Source organism: Mesoplodon mirus, assembly GCF_964341445.2.
Source record: "Mesoplodon mirus genome assembly, chromosome: 1".
NCBI classification, from domain to species: domain Eukaryota; kingdom Metazoa; phylum Chordata; class Mammalia; order Artiodactyla; family Ziphiidae; genus Mesoplodon; species Mesoplodon mirus.
Window position 1 is genome coordinate 77,994,058 of NC_138976.1, and position 21,288 is coordinate 78,015,345.

The window sequence follows — 21,288 nt, forward strand, 5'->3', positions numbered from 1 at the left end:
AAACTTAGGTGGGTAGAAAATTAATAGTAAATATTTATATGGTGCTTACAGAGTGCCAGGTACTCTTTTAAGTATTCTAACAATATAAACTCATCTCATATTCACAACAACCCAGTGAGATAGGTACTATTGTTATTTTCATCCTACAGAAGAGGAAACTGAGGCACAGAGAGATCAAACAATGTACTGTAGGTTCACAGGTAGTAAGTGACAGAAGAAAAGTTGAACCTTAGTGGTTTGGCTCCAGAGTCCACAGTCTCAATGACAAAATTATGTTCCCTGTTCTGATACAACACTCTCTTATTCTTTTAAAACAGCTTTTTTCCCCCTGTTAACACTAAAAGTATTAAATTTTGCTGATGATGAAAAGATTAAGTCAGTGCCTTCTTAACCCTGGCTCAATAGAATCACCTTGGAGAGCTTTAAAGAAACAGCAATGCTTTGGTCCTATCTCAGAAATTATGATTTAATTGGTCCTGTGGAGCCCAAACTTTGTATTAAAAGAAGCAACTCCCCAGATGGTTCTATTGTGCATCCGGAATCATGATGCACTGAATTAGCTCATTGAAGCATCTTGCGATACCTGGTGGTAGAATTTCTTCATTATCGCCAATTACTTGGGCCTTTAAACCCCCAGTGTGTCAGCCCTTTGCATTTCAGTCTTCCAGATTAGTAGTAATAGTGTGACTTGGCTTCTCATGGATAATGTGTCTTTGCACAGCATGCACTCGTGCATGCATGCACACACCTCATAATGCCTGTTCAGAGCTGATATTCACTGTCTGTCACCTTCCCAGTTGGTGTCCATTCTGTGTCTCAGTGCCCAGGACTTACTGGTTGTGAATATCATCTTGTCCCTCTTCAGTTTGTTTGTTTGTTTTAAAAAATATTTATTTATTTGGCTGCACTGGGTCTTAATTGCGGCACATGGGATCTTCGTAGCCATGTGCGGGATCTTTTTTAGTTGTGGCCTGTGGGATCTAGTTGCCTAACCAGGGATTGAACCTGGGCCCCCTGCATTGGGAGCCCAGTCTTAGCCACTGGACCACCAGGGAAGTCCCCCCTATTCAGTTTAGACCAAATCAACGTAATGTGTAGATCCCCAATCTAACACATTAATAATGTCAGAGGCTAAGCTGGGATTTCACTGCTCTTTTCAGAAATATTTTTGGCTACAGAATGCTTTTTTCTTCCTCTTTTTTCCCCATGACACAGCACTCAGACAAAACTTGAGGAGAAAACATACCACCTGGGTTTAGCCCAACTTGCCCACAGGCCTCACTAGTCTCTGAAGCCACCATTAACTGTAATAAATCAAATTCCAATGTCCTTCAGCTCCCTCTTAGCCCCAACAGGTGACATAGAGCCCCAACTCCCAGGACTGGGGGGAATGTCCCAAGGGAACACATACACCCTCACAAACTAACCTGTACCCATTCTCGCTGCCCTGAACCCTGAAATGCCAAAGGCCTGGGGGTCTGTGGCGAAGTGCATTGTGACACTGCTCACCTGCTCTTTTCTTAAGATGGCCACGGTGGTCTAGAGCTCTTTGTGGCCCAGTGTTTTGTAGAGAAGAGAGCTTCCTGGCTTTCCCAACAGCCTAGCCTTCCTCCTGGACCCAGACAAAAGTCCACAGGGTGGGGCTGGGACAACCCAGGAGGCAGAATGCAGGCTGTTGCATCATCTCTATTTCCCTGCAACAGCCAAGGCTTGGTGCCTCCTTCCAGGGGCCGAGCCCTCTCCCTGGAGCTTCCTCTGCCTCTCATGAAAGTAGGCCTCTGAGAGCCTTCCCCGCTCCCCTCTCCCCAGTCCCAGCTGTGTTGCTCTGACACCAGAAAGCCTGCTCTGACTCCCTGTTCACACTGCACATCTGTGTAGCTCATTCATTTCTATAAACATCCCCAAGGATGACCTACAGTTTACATTTAGTTCTTTTTCTTCCAACCACAGGGATGAAACTTAGGCAGGCCTCTGGGCTGTGTGGACCAGTGAGCTATGCCGGTCCTTAGCCTTTCCTTCAACAAGCATTTATTGAGCGCCTACAATCAGCTGTGCACAGAGCAGACACAAAGGTAAAGCAGATGTGTTCTCTGCCCTTGAAAGCTCAGCCTCCATTGCAGAACAGAGACAGACATAAAGTCATTGCGATACAGCACAACACACGCTGCAGCTTGGGGGGGTGGACAGTGAAGAACAGGCATGGAGAAGGGGACATTTGAACTGGGTCTTGAGAAATGAATAGGAGTGCATGAGTTTCCTAGGGTTGCATACAAAGTACCACAAACTGGGTGGCTTAAACAACAGAAATTTCAGTTCTGGGACCCAGAAATCCAAGATCAAAGTGTCAGCAAGGTTGGTTCCTTCTAAGGGCTGTGAGAGAGAATCAGTTCCAGGCCTGTCACCTAGCTTTAGTTTGTTGGTTGCTGGCAGTGTTTCTCTTACCTTGGCTTGTAGAAGCATCGCCCTGATGTCTGCCATTGTCTTCATTCACATGGCGTTCTCCTTGTGTTTGACTGTGTCCAAATTTCCCCTTTTATAAGGACATCAATCATATTGGATTAGGGCCCACACTACTCCAGTGTGGCCTCATCTTAACTAATTACATCTGCAATGACCCTATTCCCAAATAAGGTCACATTCTGAGGTGCTGGGGGCTAGAACTTGAACAGATCAATGTGGGCGTGGGGAGATGATTCAACCCATAATAAGGACTTCACCAACTAGGGAAGGGGAGGAAGGCGTTCTGATTCTCAGCAAAAAGGAGCACGTGTGAACACGTGAGAGGGATAAGAGGACGCAGTCTGAGAAAGGGAAGTGGGTGCGCAGGTATTAGTGTGGGATGGACGTGGGATGGAGAGGTAGGGCCTCTGATTACAAAGGGCTTTTCCAGCAGGACTTCGGGTATCGACACTTCACTGGGACAGAGAGAAATTTGCCTCTCTGGCCTCAGCCCAGCCTAGGGTGGGAACAGGACCCTAGGGTGGGAACAGGACCCTAGGGTGGGAACAGGACCCCGGGAACAGGACATTTCAAAGTGTCTGTTCACACCTCCCCTGTGTTGGAAGATTAAAGAGATCAAGAGGGCTTTGCTGGTAGCTAGATCTGGGTTTACGTCCAGCCCCCCTATCCTTGGGCGAATCGTTTCAATGCTTTGGCTGTAGTTTCTTCCTCCATAAATTGAGCATGAAACCACCTGGCACATCATAAACACTCAACAAAAGGTGGTATCATCACTGTGATGAGTCAGCCTAGGGAACTTTGACCAAAAAAAAAAAAAATCAAAAGGTTTCATTCAAATCATAATGAAGGATGTCTGACACCAAGCTAGGATTCAGAGTAAGCTGATGAAGAAGAGATTAATGATGGAGAGAAAGTATCTATTCAATATCTATTTCCTTTTAAATGCTCACTCTGAAAGAAATATCTACTTTCTCAGTTCAGGTCGTTTGAGTGCAGCAATTTAAACAGTGGGGTATGTATTTTGTAATAAAAGGAGATTTGTAATAACTGGTTAACCTTGGGCCTTGTTCCCTCACAGAGGATGATTCTGACCCACAGCAGGCATATGACTGCTCCTCAGGGGTGAGAGGCAGCTGGTGCTGGGCAGGAAGCAAGGGACAATGCCAGCCAGCCTCGGGGCAGAGCCCCCAGACACCTCCTGCTGGAATGCAACAAAGGTCACTGGCAGGACAAGCCACAGAGCCTGGAATTATTTTACCAGCTCATTTTCAACCTGATGGTGTACATGTTTGTGTGTATGTGTGGAGAGAGAGACAATGTGAAAGTAAGGTAGCAAAACACTGAGGGTAGAGTGGGCATGAGAGGTAGAGGCGAGCCCAGACAGAGACCTACAAAGACCCAGAGACAGAGACAAAACAACGAAGAGCAGGAGGATGTGCCAGGCTCTGTGAGAGGCGAGCCTCGTGCCCACAGAGACAGCAGGTTGCTTTGCCTGCCTGTGGTGTAGGCGGCCCTTGTGAGGAGAGGCAGACCTTTGTAAAAAGGAAGATTTTAGGGGCACTGCAGCATATGCCATCAAATTCCAGCTTCACACTGGCTGGACATGTGACCTTGAACAAGTTAAATGACGCTTCTGGTCCCGTTTCCTTGTCTGTAAGTGAAGATAACAGTGGTCTTCACTGATAGGAATGTTGCATGGATTAAATGAGATAACACACGTAGAGTGCCAGGCATGTGCTTGCTTGATGTATAACACTCTGTATTAGTTTTCTATGGCTGCTAGAACACACTACCACAGACTGGATGCTTTAAAACAACAGGATGTTATTCTCTCACAGTGGAGGCCAGAAGTCTGAAATCCAGGTGTCTGCAGGGCTACACTCCTCCGGGGCTCTAGGAGAGAATCTGTTCTTTGCCTCTTCCAGCTTCATTCTTTGCCTTGGGGCTGCATCACTCCAATCTCAGCCTCCCTCTTTACATTGCCTGTTACTTCTCTTCTCTCTCTTATAAGGACACTTGCCATTAATTTAAGACCCACCCCATAATCCAGGATGATCTCATCTCAAGATCCCTAATTTAATTACATCTGCATAGCCCTCTTTCCAAATAAGGTCACATCCACAATTTCTGGGATATAAACATATCTTTTTGGGGAGCTACCATTCAACCCACTACACTACCTAATGTTTATTGAGTGCTTTCTAAAATCAGAACTTTATGTGCATTATTTGATTATTCAGTTAAGCTACATCTTACAGAGAGAGGCCCAGGTAGTTCTTACCTTGGGGCCTCATGCTGTTTTCCCAAATGATGTGGCAGTGAACGGCCATGTGGCTTTGTGATTAGTGATGAAAGGAAGTGTGTTGACACACATCATTTCTAGATTTTCCAGATTCCTTCCTTGGCCCTCTCCATATACAATATCCTTTCCCTTCCCTGCAAAATGTCTTCAGGAAAGCACTTGTCCCAGCTGCTGGGAGTGTTGTCATCAAACAGCCTTCAGCTGTTCGCCCCTTTGGGTTGACCTCCGTGTAGAGCCGCCTCATTGGAGCTCACTGTCCCAGTGTGGGCCACATCCAGTGACAGATGGAGGCAGCTGTATGAAGAGCCAGGCCATTTTAACCTAACACGGGGCAAGTCAAGTGGGCCATTTAAACTCCAGAGTTTCCTGTGGGGTCAGAAGGGGCTTCAAGGGACCTGATTGCATTGTCACTTCTCCCTGGGCCCAATCCTGCTTCTTCCCACTCCCTTCCACAGGAGTTGATCCCAAGGGCGCCACCTAGTGAACATTCTGTGCACTAAACTCCAAGTCAGAGTCTGCTCTCCAGAGTCCCCAGGCTGTGCCAATGTGGAAGGGTCATCTGTTCTTGGGATCATGCAATTATATGTGAAATAGAAATTTTACTCCAACTAATTCTGCACTTAGGTGTAATGATCCAGTTTCCCATAGGTGGCAATAAATGATGTCACCTTTAAGTATTGAATCGTATTTTTAAATTTTTGGAGATCTCTTTAGGGCTTTGAAGTTTTTCATTTTCCTAACACCTGGAACATGCAAATGAATCTAAGGCAACCCTAAAGCTTTGAAATACTCCATAGGTATCTGGGAAAAGGAGAACCGGTTTGATAGTTGCTGAAAATTTGTTTGGTTGAAAATAGTGTTTTGAAGTTTCAACTGGATTCATATCCATCTTTAAATTTTTAATTAAGTAATTTGATGAAATTCATCAGACATTTAGCACAATCTGTGAGCAAGAAATCAAAAAAGAAAGAGAAAGGAGATAGGCTACTGTACCAGTTGAGAAAATAGGCTTTTGGAATAAAGCCAATCTGAGTTTGAATCTTGTCTCTACCACGTGCTGTCACTGAACTCTGCACTTCGGTTTCCCCATCTATTAAATGGGGATAATAATGATGCATACCCCATAGAGTCTTTGAGAAAGTTAAATGAGTTTATCTATCTAAAATGTTTATTATACTAAACATGATAAATGTTTTTATTATTATTAACTACTCCCTGAGGCAAAGCATATAAACACACACACTAAACAAATTTTAGATCATTTGAGCCACTGCCTACAGAAAACTCCTGAAACCTTGTCTAAACTTATTTTAAAAGGATCCAGGAGCTTTCTTCTTATTAGAGAGAAGGCTTTCAAGTTTTCTCATCATGAAGATGACATCTGAGTCAAGACCTAGAGGTAGTGCCAGCATGAGTCATGTGGCTCTCCCAGCAAGAGCATTTCAAACAGAGAGAACAGCCAGTGCGAAGTTCTGAGAGGACAGCTAGACTGTGTCTGAGGACCAGCCAGGAGGTCCATGTAGCTGGAGGGAAGTAAGCAGGGCAGATCAGGTCAGAGATATAAGTGGGTAGGGATAGGTTTTGTAGGACCTGGTAGGCCATTGTGAAGAGTCTGGATTCTGCTAAATGATTGATGGAGTTGTTAGGAGTCTGGAACCAAGGAGTGACATAGTCCAATTTCTGTGTCAAAAGGATGCCCTGACAACTGTGTTAAGAATGGAATGGAGGTGCACAAGGCAGAAGCAGCAAGGAGACCACCTTTCGGAAACTACTGCAGCATCCCCAGCAAACAGCAGTGGCGACTGGGATCAGGGCAGTCATGTGGGCTTGGAGCATGGTCAGTACCTGTTATGTTTTGAATCCTGAATTGACAGAATTTGGTAATGTCCTGAGACGAAGAAAAGAGTCAAGGATAACTCTTAAGTATTTTGTCCTGAGCAACTGGAAGGGAAAGGTTCCTTTAACTGAGATGAGGAAGATGCAGGGGAGAGACAGGTTTGGGAAGGAATATGAGGTGTTCATGCTGGGACCTGTTAAGTGTGAGATAGCTCTTAAGCATCCAAATGAAAACGCTGAGGTGGCAGTGAGACAGAAGAGTCTGGAGGCAGTGGGCCGTCTGGACTAGAAAAATATTTGGGAGATATCAGGTTTTAGTTGGTGTTTCAAACTATGAGACTGGATGAAATCACTGAGGAAGTGAGGAGAAAGGGAAACAGGAGCTGAAAGGATAGAACTTGGAGGTACCCTAGTATCCGGGGGTCAGAGAGAGAAAAAGAAACAGCAAGAAGAATGAAGGACAAGGAAAACACAGCGAGTCTGGAAACCAAGTGAAGGCATGTGAGCAGGGCTTTGATGGTTGAACAAGAGTTGGTTAGGCCAGTGGTCCTCAAAATGTGGTCCCAGACTAGCAGCATCAGCACCTGGAAACTTGTTAGGAATGTGCAGAATCTTGGACCACAGACCAGAACTACTGAATCAGAAACTCTGACGGTGGGCTTCTGATGTACCCTAAAATTTGAGAATCATTTCCCTAGGCATAAAATTGCCTGCCCAATATAATAAAGAGCATTAAGAAGAACCCCTACCCCTATCACCACTTTCTTTACTGGAGGAGACTATTTTTAAAGACCCACTTAGTGCTCAAAGCAAATTTGTAGCCAATGGGTACTTCACCATAACCCCCTCCCTGACATCACTACCCCCATCCCAATTTAGAAACCTTCTACTAATTTATCATGGCTCTTTGGAGAGGAGGAATGCCCCCATTTCACCGGACAGAGGGAATGCTGAGCACCAGACATGCCAAACATTCCACTGCTAAATAAAGGCGGTGGTGGGCGGGGTGGGGGGGGCTATTCCAAGGTTAGCGTTAACGGGCCATAAACGCTGAAACTCCTAGATGTAAAGCTTATTCCACCCAACACTTCCCAAAATTTCCTCTAGGTTTTCCTAAGAGAATTCCACCCTCTTCCATTCTGGGAGAAAAGGTTAAAATTAGGGCAAGCCCCGCAGGACTGGCATTCCAGATAGAGGGAGGCTGTCCCCAGAAATAAGCTGGTTCCCACTAGGATGGGCGGGGCGGGGCGTGGCGCCTCCAGTCCCAGCTCAGCCGAGGGGTTCCCGGGAGGCCTGCCCTCTCCAGTATCTGCCAGGGGTCTGGTCCCAAGCTTTAAAAATCTGAGCCGTGGCACTGCATCCCGACCTCTCCTCTCCCAGCCAGTTCTGGCTGGCTTTTCAAAAGTGTGCAGTTGTCTCCTCCCTGCCCAGCCCCATCCTCGCCCAGGACCAGCTGTGCGGCCGGCCGGCTTCACTTAGGACGCGAGCGCACCGAGCGGCGCTCACAGTTCAGGCACCTTCGGCTTTCCGCTCTGCTCCCGGGGCCGCTTTGCAAAGTTGGGCAGCTCCAAGCGCACGCTTTGCCTCCGACTTTTCCCTTCTCCGATTCCAGGCGCCCCCGCTTCCCACACTCCTTCCACCCGGAGCAGCCTGTCCCAGCGGGCTGGCGGCTCGCACCCCTGTCCAGTCTTCCTCCCCGACCATGCTGTTCAGGGGCGTCCTGCTGGCAGTGCAAGGTAAGGCCTGGATCCGGGGTGGGGGGGGGTACCTCCGAGGGGCGCTCTCGTGACCCTCTCCCAATCCCCCAGCCCTGGTAGTCGGGCTCGCGGTCTGGGCCATCCGAGGACGCCTACGGATCCATCTCCACAGCCGCTAACCTCCCTCCCCGAGCCCAGCGACCGCGCACGAGTCGCGCAGTGCAAGCGCCCTGGGCGGGGGCGGCAGTACTGCCTCCCTCTCCCGTCCCCTTCCGCACGCCTTCTCACTATCACCAGGTGGTTCCCCGGGGTGCCCTGAGTTCGTGTAAACGCTCCTGAGACCGAGCCTGAACTGAAACCCGCTTTGTGCCAGCAGCCCTGCAGCTTGCCGGTACCCTGGACCTGCCCGCGGGATCCTGCACGTTCGAAGAGAGCACCTGCGGCTTTGACTCGGTGTTCGAGTTCCTGCCATGGATTTTAAACGAGGAAGGTAAGGGGGTCAGTGCACAGGGGCCCAAGGTGAACTTTCCATTTTTGCTGGTTGGCTCTTTCGCATGGGCAATGTTATCATCTTGGAGTTAAGTACTCTCAGGAGGAAAAGTGTGAGTCATGGATCATCTTTCCGACTCTCAGCTATGCTGCATGGATGGCTAATGAAGAGATGGAGCCCTTTGTTTACCTGGCCTGTGGGTAGAAGCTCTGCGATTTTGCCCGCCCCACCTCCCCCCAATGGAAGGGAGAAAGGGGGCACAGCTGATGATTGTCTCCCACCAGCTGCGTGCCCTCTGCAGGTCAACAGCCTCTCCAGTCCTCAGTAGACACCTTGGTGAGCTGGGAAAGTTGAGTGATGTTAGTTTTCTTCTCGTCCTGCAGAAATGGTGCCCTAATTCTGTGATGGGACCTCAGTGCTAAACCTCACATTTATGTTGTGCTCGACAGCATTTTGTTGCATGACATCATCCTCATGTTATTGTTGTGTTTATAATCCAGTACTTGGCGAAAGAGGAAACCAAATCCATGGCCATGTGCCTGAGGTCTCTCAGCTGGCTGGCATTGGTCATTGTCTTACTACTCATACCGTTTGGGTTCTAGTGACAAAGTTTAAATGTGGGATCTTCAGGTATAGCTTCTTGCCCTTCATTTATTTAGTAAAAAATAAGTAGTTCTCTAACGCCCAAGAGCAGGCACCTCTTTCCCTTATCTCTCACTTGTGCCACCCCATTAAGAAGCTTGATGCCCCAGGCCACCGGGACTGGGAAATAGCCTCCTTTATAAAACACTGCAGCATAAAAGAGATCAGCTAACCTCCTTCCCAGGAATCTCAGTTGTCCTCAGGCCCCCAGATTATCTAAGTTCCCTGGAGAAGGTGGAGGCTCAGAACCCCTGCTTAGGATGTATGAACTGTCATCACAGCTTTTCTGCCTTGGGCTTCTGTTTGGGGCTTTGCATATACTAGCTTCTCTGACATTGGCAGGGAGGTGATGTTAGCCCCATTTTACAGAGGAGGGACTCTCAGTCTTAGAATATTCCAATGGCTGGCCCATGTCCCAAGCTATCAGTCAGTGGCCAGCTCTGAACTGACTAGATCAGGGAAAAAACAGGAGGGAACTACTCACTGGTAAGCTTTATTTATTGCCAACAATTGCCAAGTCTTTCCTACAGAGTACTTAGGGGTAGCTGGGAAAAATCAATTCCTGATTTATTGTTTGCAGGATTCCTACCTTGCTGATTGCCTTAGGGAAGTCTCTTTCATCTCACCACCCTACCCCTTTCCCTGTTCTGGTTGTGTTTGAAGCATTTTGAGCAGTGGCCTGACCTGGACCACATGACTGGCTTTGGAGAGCATTATTCTCTAGCACAGTGCTTTAGCTGCATCAAAATTACCTGGTGGGTATGTTAGGACACAGGTTGCTGGGCCCCACCTCTGAGTTTCAGAGTCTGTGGGTCTGGGATGGGGCTGAGAATTTGCATATCTAACAAGTTCCCAGGTGATGCTGCTGGTCTGGAGATCACATTTTGAGAACCACTGACCTTTGAGAACCCCTACCTCTGCTGGTGGCCCTGTGCAGGGCTGGGACTAAGGTGAAAGAGCCACTTGCATGACCCTGAGAGTGAAAACCTCCTTAAATCTTGTGCCCTAGACACCCCTCTTGCCTCACCCTAGCCTGGCCCTGAGAAAAGGAAATCAACATCACCCCTTAATCCAGGAGCCTCAGTCCTATGCCCCCATTGCCAGGCCTCCGTCAGGATGGTGGCAGCCTGCTCCTGGGTCAGTGGGCAGGCCACAGCTCGCTGCACTCAACTGCCACCCAGACCCACAGGCAGTGCTCTCTGCTGAGTTGGCACCTCTGCACCAGTGGCAGTTAAACACTGCCCCTCCAGGAAAACAGGACGATGCTTATAGGGAAAGGTGATTGTGGTTTATAGCAAAATGAAGACACTGTTGCTTTCCTCTTTGCTTTCTTTCTAACTTCTAACAGCCACAGCTTTCTGGCTCGGGGCTGGGGGAAGTTCATTCATTCTCCTCTGAGCGTTCCCGGGGGAGCAGGCTGGTTAGGCTTCCATCCTTACATATCACGTTGTTCAGAGGCCAGAACTTGGACATGACAGTCCACTCCAGAGGCGCAGCGAGGTAGGGGTGTGGCAGCCACTGCTGCTGCCTGCTGAGAAGCCATCACTAAGACTTTCCGGTATAAACCCATTCCTAGGTTGGTAGATTAAAGACAATACAAGTGTCCCAGGCTGAAATCTGTTCCCAAGCCTTTCTGCAAATCTACTTCATCTGGCTGCAAAAACCCTTTGAAACTGGTTCCATCCACCTCCATGTATTGTATGGCGGCATAGAAAATTATAGGTTTCAGTGACTTTTGCCCACAAGTATTTGGAACGCAAATAGCACTTTCTAGATGTCCTTGGTCAGTAGGTTAATTTACAGTGGAGAGATTAATGCTAAAGCCCAGTGAAGAGAGTTAAGTAGAGGAAAAAATCTGCCAATTAGAATTTCATTACAGGAGATTCAAGTCGGGAGTCATTGTCTCAAAATATCTCCCAGCTGCCCAAAGTTGTATTCGAGGTCCACCCCTTTGGTTTATTTAGAGTATTAGGTCTCTAAGCCTCTCCAATTACACTTCCAGTGTCCCTAGCTCATGGCCATTTTGAAATATGCTTGATTTCCACTGGGCACAAAATGGATGAGTTTTGACAAGGCGATGCATTGACTTGGGTTGCGTACCATAGGGAGGGTACCCCCAGGGACAGAGGGTGGCACCAGAGCAGGTGACTGGGCACGGCAACCTAGCCTCGTCTACTTTCCAGTTTCTTGTTTTCTTGATTTACCTCCATGTTTTCGGTAGAATATTTTAATTTTCTCTTACTTGTCAAGGCAAGTGAGATTGTGTCAGAATCAAACTTCGAACTTGCATCTAAATTTTAGGTTTGAATTAAATCCTGGAAAGAGGTCTCTTTTATCATATAAAAATCTTCCTTATTCATTCATTTATCATCTAAAAAAACTTTATTCATTCGCACTTCAGAGAATATTGGAACCCCTTTGAACAGTAGTCCTCAGCTGAAATTGAGATTGTTGGTTCCATTTCCCCAGTGCCAGCTGTGGGGGGCAGAAGCCCTTCGGCTGAGGATTCTTGGACACTATAAAGTTGGCCTCACATCAGAATGGTCACGGTTCAGACTAGTCGTCGGTTGGGTTTTGGCTTCATTCCAATTTTTGGACCCCTTGGTTTAGCATCTTTAAGCTGGCTCTATGAGGAAGTCATTGGAGGAACTGAGGGAGGGAGGGAGGAGGTAAAATCCAAACCCAGGGACTGCTCCTTAATTAGAAGTTTGGAACACTAAGCCACCCCAGAGAGAAAGGTAGATGTGGACATGTCAGGTTAAGAGGAGGTAAAAAAGGAAATTCAGAGCGCTTGTAGAGAAAGTTTTTTTTTTTTTCTACAACAGTGGGGGTCAGTGTTTGAGGAATTGCCTAATACAGGAAGAATTTGGATGGTATTTGTACCCAGGAGCAAATGATGGTATCTGAGGCATGCTGGCCAGCTAGAAGTTTGGCATAGCCAACAGGGAGCGGGTGGTAGAGTAGGCCGACATCTCAATGTAGGTACATGCGTGTGTCTCTTCCTGTCAACCCCCTTTCTTCACCCAAACCCCTTCCTTCTCTCTTAAGGACACTTTCAGTTACTTGGTCAGCTGAGTTTCACTTCGTCACTCAGTCATGTGCTAGTTATTAATACTGATAAATCCTGCCTGATATTTCTTGAGGCCCAGCTGGAGCCAGAAGCCTGGCCAGCATCCCCGGGGGCCTTCCTAGAGGAGGAGGACCAGTCCTCCCTCTCTGTGGGTTACAGCTCTCCTTCTGACTCAGCATCCCACCCTGACATCAGGAGTCCATCAGGCAATTCCCACCCCCTGGATCTGCTTAAACCTGCATCGCCTCTGCTTGTTGGTCTCTTGATGCCCCTTATGCAGAAATACAGCCCCCATGCTGTGGAGAGGCTGAGAGCAGCACGAGTCTGGGGTGTTCCTCAGATGCCTCTCGGAGAAACAGTCGACCCCAGGAATTGGCCGAGTTCTTCCTGCAATGCCCTGTGGCGTTCCCTGGCCTGCCCTGGCTACTGCTGATGTCAGGTTGAACCTGGCTCTTGTGAGCTGTGCCTGAGCATGGCCTTGGTTCTGCCCTGGCTGTGCCTGGGATCCTAGATCCTAGAGCTGGGCCTTGGAGTTCATCCAGTGCAACCTCCTCATTTTACGGAGGCGTGCACTGGGGCCCAGACAGGCTCCCAGTCAGGGTCAATGACCAAGTCAGTGGCAGCCCTGGGGCAGGGCCTCATTTCCTCAGCTCTTCACCTTTCTTTCTTCTAGCATTGCTGCCTCTCCCAATGTCCCTGTCTTCACCAGCTCCTGGACCTTGACACTTTGGTGTGTTAATTAAACTCTGCAGCATGTTAGAAACTCTTCATCAGACATCTAATTATATTTCATACGTGTGGAGGAACATGGGTTCCAAAGGTGCAGTGCTTTGGGCCTACCAAACCCACAAAACACTATATTTTATGCCAGACCATGCATTTATTCACTCAGATGTGTAGGGATCCCACCTGCCTGCAATCTTTAGCATATAAAAGAGTGCCTGGCACATAGTAGATGCTCAACAAATATTTGTTGGATGAATGAATTTGCTGAAGGAATAAATTCAATATTGGATGATTAAAAAGTCCTTATGCGTTTCACGTGTGCCCCTGGTTCATTCTGCCCCTTCAAAGGTAGTTCCTTAGCATGAGAAACAATGTAAGCCTAGTGGTTAATATGAACTCTAGAGTTGGACAGCTTGGATTAGAATCCAGGCTCTACCTTTATATGCTGTGTGGCTTTGGGCAAATTATTTAACCCCTCTGTGTCTCAGTTTCCTCGGCTGTAAAATGGAGATAATTAAAGCACCTATCTCCTAAGATTGTTATGAAGACTAAATACATTAATATATTTAACACATAGTGAGCACTTTATACATGTAGCCTATTATTATTGTTACTCTTATTATTACTAGTTTTGTATTTTATCAAACATTATTTCTTCAATTCAGGCAGCTTTCCAACACAGCTTCTGGATTGCTCAGGAGAATGTATTTTTCTTTTCATTATAGTTTTGCCATTTGTTCTCTATTCCAACCAGAGGAAGAGCTTTCCTTTTCTTATTGTTTGGCTCTATTTTATTTATTTATTTAATAATTTAATCATCTGTTAGCCTCCTGGGCCATCTAAGTTTTGTGTGGCTGACTGAAGTGTGGACATAAAGTAATAAGACTAAGTTTCACACTTGGTTTACAGTCTCTCCCTATGACTTAGACCTTTTTCTCTATAAATTCTTAGTTTTTGTCAGGAATGCTTTGGTCCCTGGCCCAGCCTGTTCTTCCCTACTTATCTGTCCCACGGAGCTGGTGCCTCAGCATCAATCAAGTTCCATGCTGGTCCCTTCTAGGAGACCCCTGAGCTCTCATCTCCTAAGCTCTTGGGCAGGTCCCTAACCCATGGCCTCCCTATTAATCAATCTGAGTTCTTGGGTTCTCTTACCTGGCCCCTCCACTTGGGACTTAAACTACCTGGACTGGTAATCTCTGCCTGCTCCTCTCTGCTGTGACTCACTTCTCTGGATGTAGGCTCTGTCTGGCCTTCCTATCAAAGCCAACACCCAGTCTGGGTTCCTCCCTACTCGAATTAGAGTTGCTGAATGGGAAGTTGCTACCCAGCTCCTGGTCTGATCCCTGACAAGGCGCCCAGGATTTTGGGGATGTTTTCCTTCCCATAATTGCAGAAGTCGGCTGTGGTCACAATATATTGGGAGGAAAAAGTAATTTCTTGTCATAGGACTTCCTGCTTTCACTGTCATCTTCAAATCTCTTAGCACGCAGTCCCCAGGTTTTATGACTTGCATTTTGGGATCTGCTATTCATAAAAAATCCTGGTTCTTAAAATAGCAGAACCTATTTAGTAGGTCACCCCAGCAATAGTCCTACTTCTGTCTCTTGTTAAACAATGTTTGATTTTTAAGAATTTGAGTGAAACCTATTTATGTTAATAGAAGTGATGGGCATCTTGATATATAAGCCCAGCAGGTAGCTGAACATGTGTTGGGCGTCTTTGCTGGTCAATCCTGATTTTTACTTCTACAAGTTATCCCACCCACTCTTCCTCAATTTCTCTTATGCTTGTCTTAATCAATTCAGTCATATAAATGTATTCATGCATTCAGATCTAGGCTCTTGGAGCATTTGATTATATATTTAATTTCATATATATGTAGATATGTATATGAAATACCTACAGGAATATGGTAGTACTTAACACAGAAGAACATATGGCTGGTGATAAACGAGGAAGTTATTTAAGAGCAAAGAACTTTCACAATATATCAGAAATTTCTATCATATCCATTAGGCCATACCTAATTAAGGAAAGCATAATGTCATACCTAATATCAATAAAACATTCCTGACAAAAAATAAGAATTTATAGAGAAATTCTCACACCTGTGCATTAGGCCAATGGTTCTCAACCCTAACTGGACATTAAAATCACCTAAAAGTTTCTTTAAAAATAGTTGTGTCCAGCCCTACCCCAAGAGACTCTGATTTACTTGGCCAGGCATGGGGCCAGACTTGGTGTTGTTAACAAATAGACACTAAGAAATGAACAGACTTGGTGTTGTTAACAAATAGAGACTAAGAAATGAACAAACTCCCTAGGTGATTCCAATATGCAGCCAGGGTTGAGGACAGTGATTAGAAGAATGGCAAACTTCCCCCATCTCCCCCCAACCAGATGTAAAAAGAAGGAATGTCCTCTTATTAAGGATCCTTTAATGATTACCAATTGCCAACATGGTAAAGTGCAAACTGCCTAGCTTGGCACACAAGGTCCTTTGTGATTTGCCCCCAGCTATATTTCTGCTCTTCCCTCCCATTAATCCCCAGCGTGCTGTTCATTCAACATGCTCTTTACTTTCTTGCCTCCCTGCTCTATTTGTGCTGTTCTCTACGTCTGTATTATCCTGCTTTTCCATTCCCCTGCCCCATCCCGGCCTATTTAAATCTATCCGTGCTTTAATGTAGGGCTCTTTTTTGAAACATTCCCTGATTTTCCCAAGTAAATGAACCTCTCCCTTTCCTCTTTGTTCTCCCTTCCCATGGCTCTCTTTACGTTCCACCATGTAAATCTTCTTAGTGTCTCCTTACCGGCGTCCCCACCTCTTCACCTCATCAGAGTGTTACACTTTAAGGACAGGGATCACATACTTCCCACAACACCTGACAGACAGTGTGTGGTACCAACAAACATTTTGGATTTAATCAATCTCTAAAGCCCTTATTGAGATTGATTTAAAAAGAAAAAAACAAGACAAAACTCGACATTTTCCCCTGTAGTGAAAGAGGTTGTGTTTAATAATCCTTCCTACCATAGGACTTCAAAGACTTTGGAGGCTTCTGTTGTAATTTCCAGATATAACAGTGAAGCAGTATTTCAGCTTGCCTCACCAATGTGTGATTTGTTTCATCCCTGACATACCCATGGGCAAATAGCCCTTGGATTATTTACCCATCAGGGCTGCCTGAACCCCTTGATCCTCTGCCATCACAAACAATCATAATGCAGCCTTGAGAGTGACACTGATTGGTCTAAAAAGTATTTTTTGCAAAAGATGAACAGACTTTGAACTAGCTGTTGAGAGCTGTTGTTTCTAAGGAACTCAAGTGCGAGACATCAGTATAGTACCCACCCTGATGGGATATTTGTCTGCTCCTGGAAGCAGCTCTTGCATACTGTAATGACTTATGGAGAAACCAAAGGATTAGGTTTATGATTCAGTGTTATCTGCCAGAATATTTGCTTTTTCTACTTTTTGAGACATTTATCTGTGTTTTGGGGGATTCTGAGGTTTAGAATAAAATAATAAACCAAAACAAGTGGTATCATGCCATAATGTCATAGTATCATGAATGAATCATGTTTTACAGAAAAAGTTTCTAAAGAATATTAAAGCAGAAACTAACACACCATTGTAAAGCAATTATACTCCAATAAAGATGTTTCAAAAAAAAAAAGAATATTCGTTCTATCAACACACATTTGAGTGCCCACTACCCATCAGGCACTATATTAGTTGTTGGAGTACAGAGAGTGCATGAAATACATACACAGTCATGGTCCCTGACCTTTGTGGTCACCATAGACCAACAGGAAGAAACACAAATCTGTAATTATGGTAGAGAGCAAAAGGAATTGTATACTAGCCCAGGAGTTTCATTGCAAACTGCATAAGTAGGCTGTTTAAATTAAGCAGAAAAGAAATTGATTGTAAGGGTGTTAATTAGCTCTCAGAATCAGAAGGAAGTCTAGAGAGCTATATTTGGGCAAGGGTAAAGAGATACATATTGTAGGCAAGATCCTACTGGAGGAACCATTTGTGGACTTTACCACTAGATATTTGTTACTGCGCTTCTGGACCTGCCTGTTCATTATTCTGTAGACAATGAGTAGTGATATGGCTTGCTCTCCAGCCCAGTAGCTGAGAAGAGGATAGATTTGAGGAAGATTGGCAATGGGGAGGCTAGTTAGGGAACTGTGCAGTGGTCTAGCTAAGAGATGATGAGGGCTTGAAATAGGACAAGGGGAGTAGGGTAAAAGGGAGAGAGTAAATAAAACACCAGAAAGGGGACTAAATTGACAGGACTTGCTTATTGATTGGGCGGGAGTAACGAGTCAGAGGGAAAGTGACTCCCAGATTTCTAGTTTGGACAGCTGTTTGTTTGAGGGTGTCAACGGTTGAGAGAATTTCAAACTGAAAATTTTGTTAGGATAGAAGAAGTTGTGTTCAGTTCTGAGTTACCTGGGAAACATCCAGGTGGAGGTTTCCAGCAGGACTTTGATGTAGGAAGCTGAAGGTCAGGTACAGTCTGGGTAGGACTATGGCTGTGGGAATCCTTAGCATAAAGACAGTGGTTGAAATCTTGAGAAGAGGTAAGATCACCCAAAGAGAATGCATAAAGTGGTAACAGCGGGAAGCTGAGGGTGGAGCCTTAAATTCACGTTTAAGGATTAGGCGTAGGAAGGAGATGGTGGAATAAATGAAACAGAAGGAACTAGACATAGAGGAGGAGGAGAATTAGGAAAGTGCAGGGCCACAGAAGCCAAAGGACTTAGGAGTTTCTAAAGGAGGAGGTGATCAACAGGACCCAGCAGCAGAGAGGTGGGCACAGTATGACTTGTCTGTTGGAAATGACAATTGGGTGCTCGAATGAGCACAGTGTCAGTGAAATGATGAGGACAGACCCCGAATGCCCTGGTGGAAGAATGAAGGGAGAATGTAGACATTTAGCAGAGTTCTCAGTAAGTTCGGATGTTCTCTCTTTCGCAGAGAGAAGTTCAACCATACCTCCAAAGAAACTTGAGATGAAAGAGTTTTTGTTTTGTTGGTGTTTTTTTTTTTTGGTTTTTTTTGGGGGGTTTTTTGTTTTTAGGAAGGGGAGACGAGCTTGTTTATGAAGTGAGAGGAAGGGATCAGTAAAGAAAGAAGATTCAGGAGACAGGGGGGCTCTAGCTCTGCACTGGAACCAATTTCCACTTTGACGATTCAGAAACCTCAAGAACATACAGATTTCTTGGACCCACATAACCCAAGAACCCTCCATTGAGTGGCTCAATAACTGTCAACTTCAAAATGTGTGAAATTTTATTTCTACTGTAAATGCAGAGGATGTAGGGGATTGGGCTGAATCTGCGGTAATTAGGATGCATCCTGGAATATACTTATCAAAAAGCAAAACCAAACCTTTTATAGGCTACAGGAGAATGTTTGGGTATAAGGAAACTTTAACAGCATAGCATATTCTATTTCTGTTATGGGAATAGTTCCCAGCGAGAAGTGTGAAGTGAAACCTAGTGAAATAGTTACAGAATATAGCTTCCTATGCAGCCATGGTGTGTGACCCTTAGGTGGCCTTTCATGGTACCTATCGAGTACATTTATCGTCATTGTCTGTAACCTTCACAACAGTCAACAGTCCTGGAGGTGGTTATTATCAACATTTTACAGATGCTTAAGTAGGAGACAGAGAGACTAAGGTAATGTGCCCAAGGCAACACAAAGAGTCAGGATATGGACTGAAGCATATGTGGCTCCAAAGATTTGAGCTTCACTGGGCCCTAGGCTCCTTCCCATCAGAGAGTAAGTTGTTACCTTCATACTTCCAGAGGTCACCACCAAGGAAGACAGACCTGCAAGATTTATGCTTCCCTAGAGGTAGTGGGAAACCTCTGCAAAATACTGATGGTGTCCCAATATTCCAACTCCTGCCCCGGGGTTCCAGGCCCCAGATACAACCAGCATGCCTGCCATGTGGTGGTAAGCCTTTGGAACCAAGCAAGCATCAAGCCAAGATAGGGAAATATACTTCTACTTATTTTTTCTGTAACAGATTAAAGTTTACTCTTGGAACCATTTGAAGGATTCTCTTCTCAGTCCTCAGCATTATCTTGGCAGAGAACTTTAGGGAAGATTTACAGCTTGACCTAAAATACTTTGGCAGTCTTAAGGAATACTCCTAAACTTCGAATTCATCCATTCGTACTGTGAACAAATTAAAAGAGTACACAGATAAATGTGTTTTTGCAAGCCAGTTGCCCTACTGCACGAGCAGTTTGGTACTCACTTATTCCATTACTCCTAACAGAATGGCAGTGTTGCTATCCAGCAACATTATATAATATTGTGATATATAACTTAGCTCTGCTCAGAGAAATTTCCATTCCTTATTTGAAAAACTTTTGCCTCACTGCCAAAGAGAGCTGAAGTGTTATTTGGGGCCACGTTTGTAATGAAGATGACTTTAATATGCTTTAACTTCACCAAGAAGCTGCCTTCTTTGCTTACCAATATTTTATGACTAAGACCATATTGTCTGATACCATAACTTAATAAGTTTTCTTTTTTAAGCTTCTGCAGATTTCTTTTAATTTTGTGACTTTATGAAAAATGGGTAATATTGTGACTCTGCATTAGCCCATTTTAAAATATAAGCTTTATGGAAAGCCTTTGGTTTTCCACTATAAATCCTGAAAATTGGGAATACGCATCTGAAAACGTTTTCCCTTTTCCACAAATTCTGATGAGGAAAAATGTGAGTTACACATTAGTACCGTTGTTTTTGTTTTTTTTTTCTTGAGAATCAACACTGAAGAGCAGACCCTTTTGGGGTTTTTTTGTTTTGTTTTTAAATCTGTAGCCTTTGTTTAATTCACAGTTTCTTGTATTTAAAGGATCATGGGTATTTTAGGTAAAATCTATTAATGTCCTGAAAACATTCTGGCTTTTTGAGAAATCCTGTCTTATAGAGGAGTATTCATCAGACACAATCCCTTCTACAGGAATAACCTACCATAGGAGACCAAAATATAGATAATAAAATATTGTGCCCTTTTGTTAGTACACTCAGATCCAAGAAACAGGATTAAAAAGTCTCTAAAACTTTTTTTAGAGAAAAAAAGTGTATATACTTGGAATTTTATCTCTTCATTCTGCCTCTATCTGCACACCTATTCCAAGAAATAACCGAGTTCTTCACAGTTTGATGTTTGTCTGGCACTCATTAATTAGATATAACAATTGCTGATATTCTTGTTTTACTCATTGTCTTTTTTCTAAGTTATGATCTGTCCATTCAATTCAAAGGGCATCTACTTCTTTGGTCATCTGAACCAAAATTCACATTACCATATACTAATTCCATGTTAAATTCCATGGTCAGTATCCCTGCTGGTATAATTTCAGTCACATTGATATGAAATCATTCATTCAGGAGGTGGAAACAGTTTGCAGGTATATACTTTGCCAGAGTTAATCAGGTGATAACTTTGTATATCAACTTATTATATACAAATGTTATTATTAACAGTAAGGGACAGAGCTGGAACTCAAAGCTAAACTGTCCAACCCTATTTTCCAGGTGACACTCATCTATTTTTATAAAACAATCACTCTACATTACAGAGTACTTATTATCTGAATCTTTAGAAACTGAGTTTCATGGAAAAAAAAGTCAGCCAAATCTTCCAACAAAAGTCATTATAACATACAAGCATTTACTAAAGAAGTGACTTCTCAAAAATTTCTTGTCACTTACTACTAGCTTAGGGCATATACTTTCTAATGTTGGTAAAATATTTATTAGTTTCAAATATCTTTATGTTGTAAATACAGTTCTATACATAGAAAAGTGAACAAATTATTTAAAAATATTCAGTATTCTTTTTGGTGATTTTAGAATAAATTTTTTAACATCTTTATTGGAGTATAATTGCTTTACAATGGTGTGTTAGTTTCTGCTTTATAACCAAGTGAATCAGTTATACATATACATATGTCCCCATATCTCTTCCCTCTTGCATCTCCCTCCCTCCCACCCTCCCTATCCCACCCCTCTAGGTGGTC

The 21,288-nt window shown here is 44.6% G+C and overlaps 1 protein-coding gene across 10 annotated transcripts in view; it reads left to right on the forward strand.

Moving 5' to 3' along the window:
* Nucleotides 1-21,288, forward strand: part of MAMDC2 (MAM domain containing 2) — a gene marked incomplete at its 5' end in the record, with an annotated part of 443,561 nt that overhangs the window by 260,118 nt on the left and 162,155 nt on the right. For 8 of the 10 annotated variants that reach the window (XM_082633490.1, XM_082633489.1, XM_082633491.1 and 5 more), the window contains 2 exons: nt 6,455-6,599; nt 8,672-8,785. In XM_082633490.1, coding sequence (XP_082489616.1) covers nt 6,455-6,599; nt 8,672-8,785 — 259 coding nt within the window. Of the gene's footprint in view, nt 1-6,454; nt 6,600-8,210; nt 8,335-8,668; nt 8,786-21,288 lie in introns of those variants that run through there. The other 2 variants (XM_082633494.1, XM_082633495.1) reach the window with 2 other exon arrangements.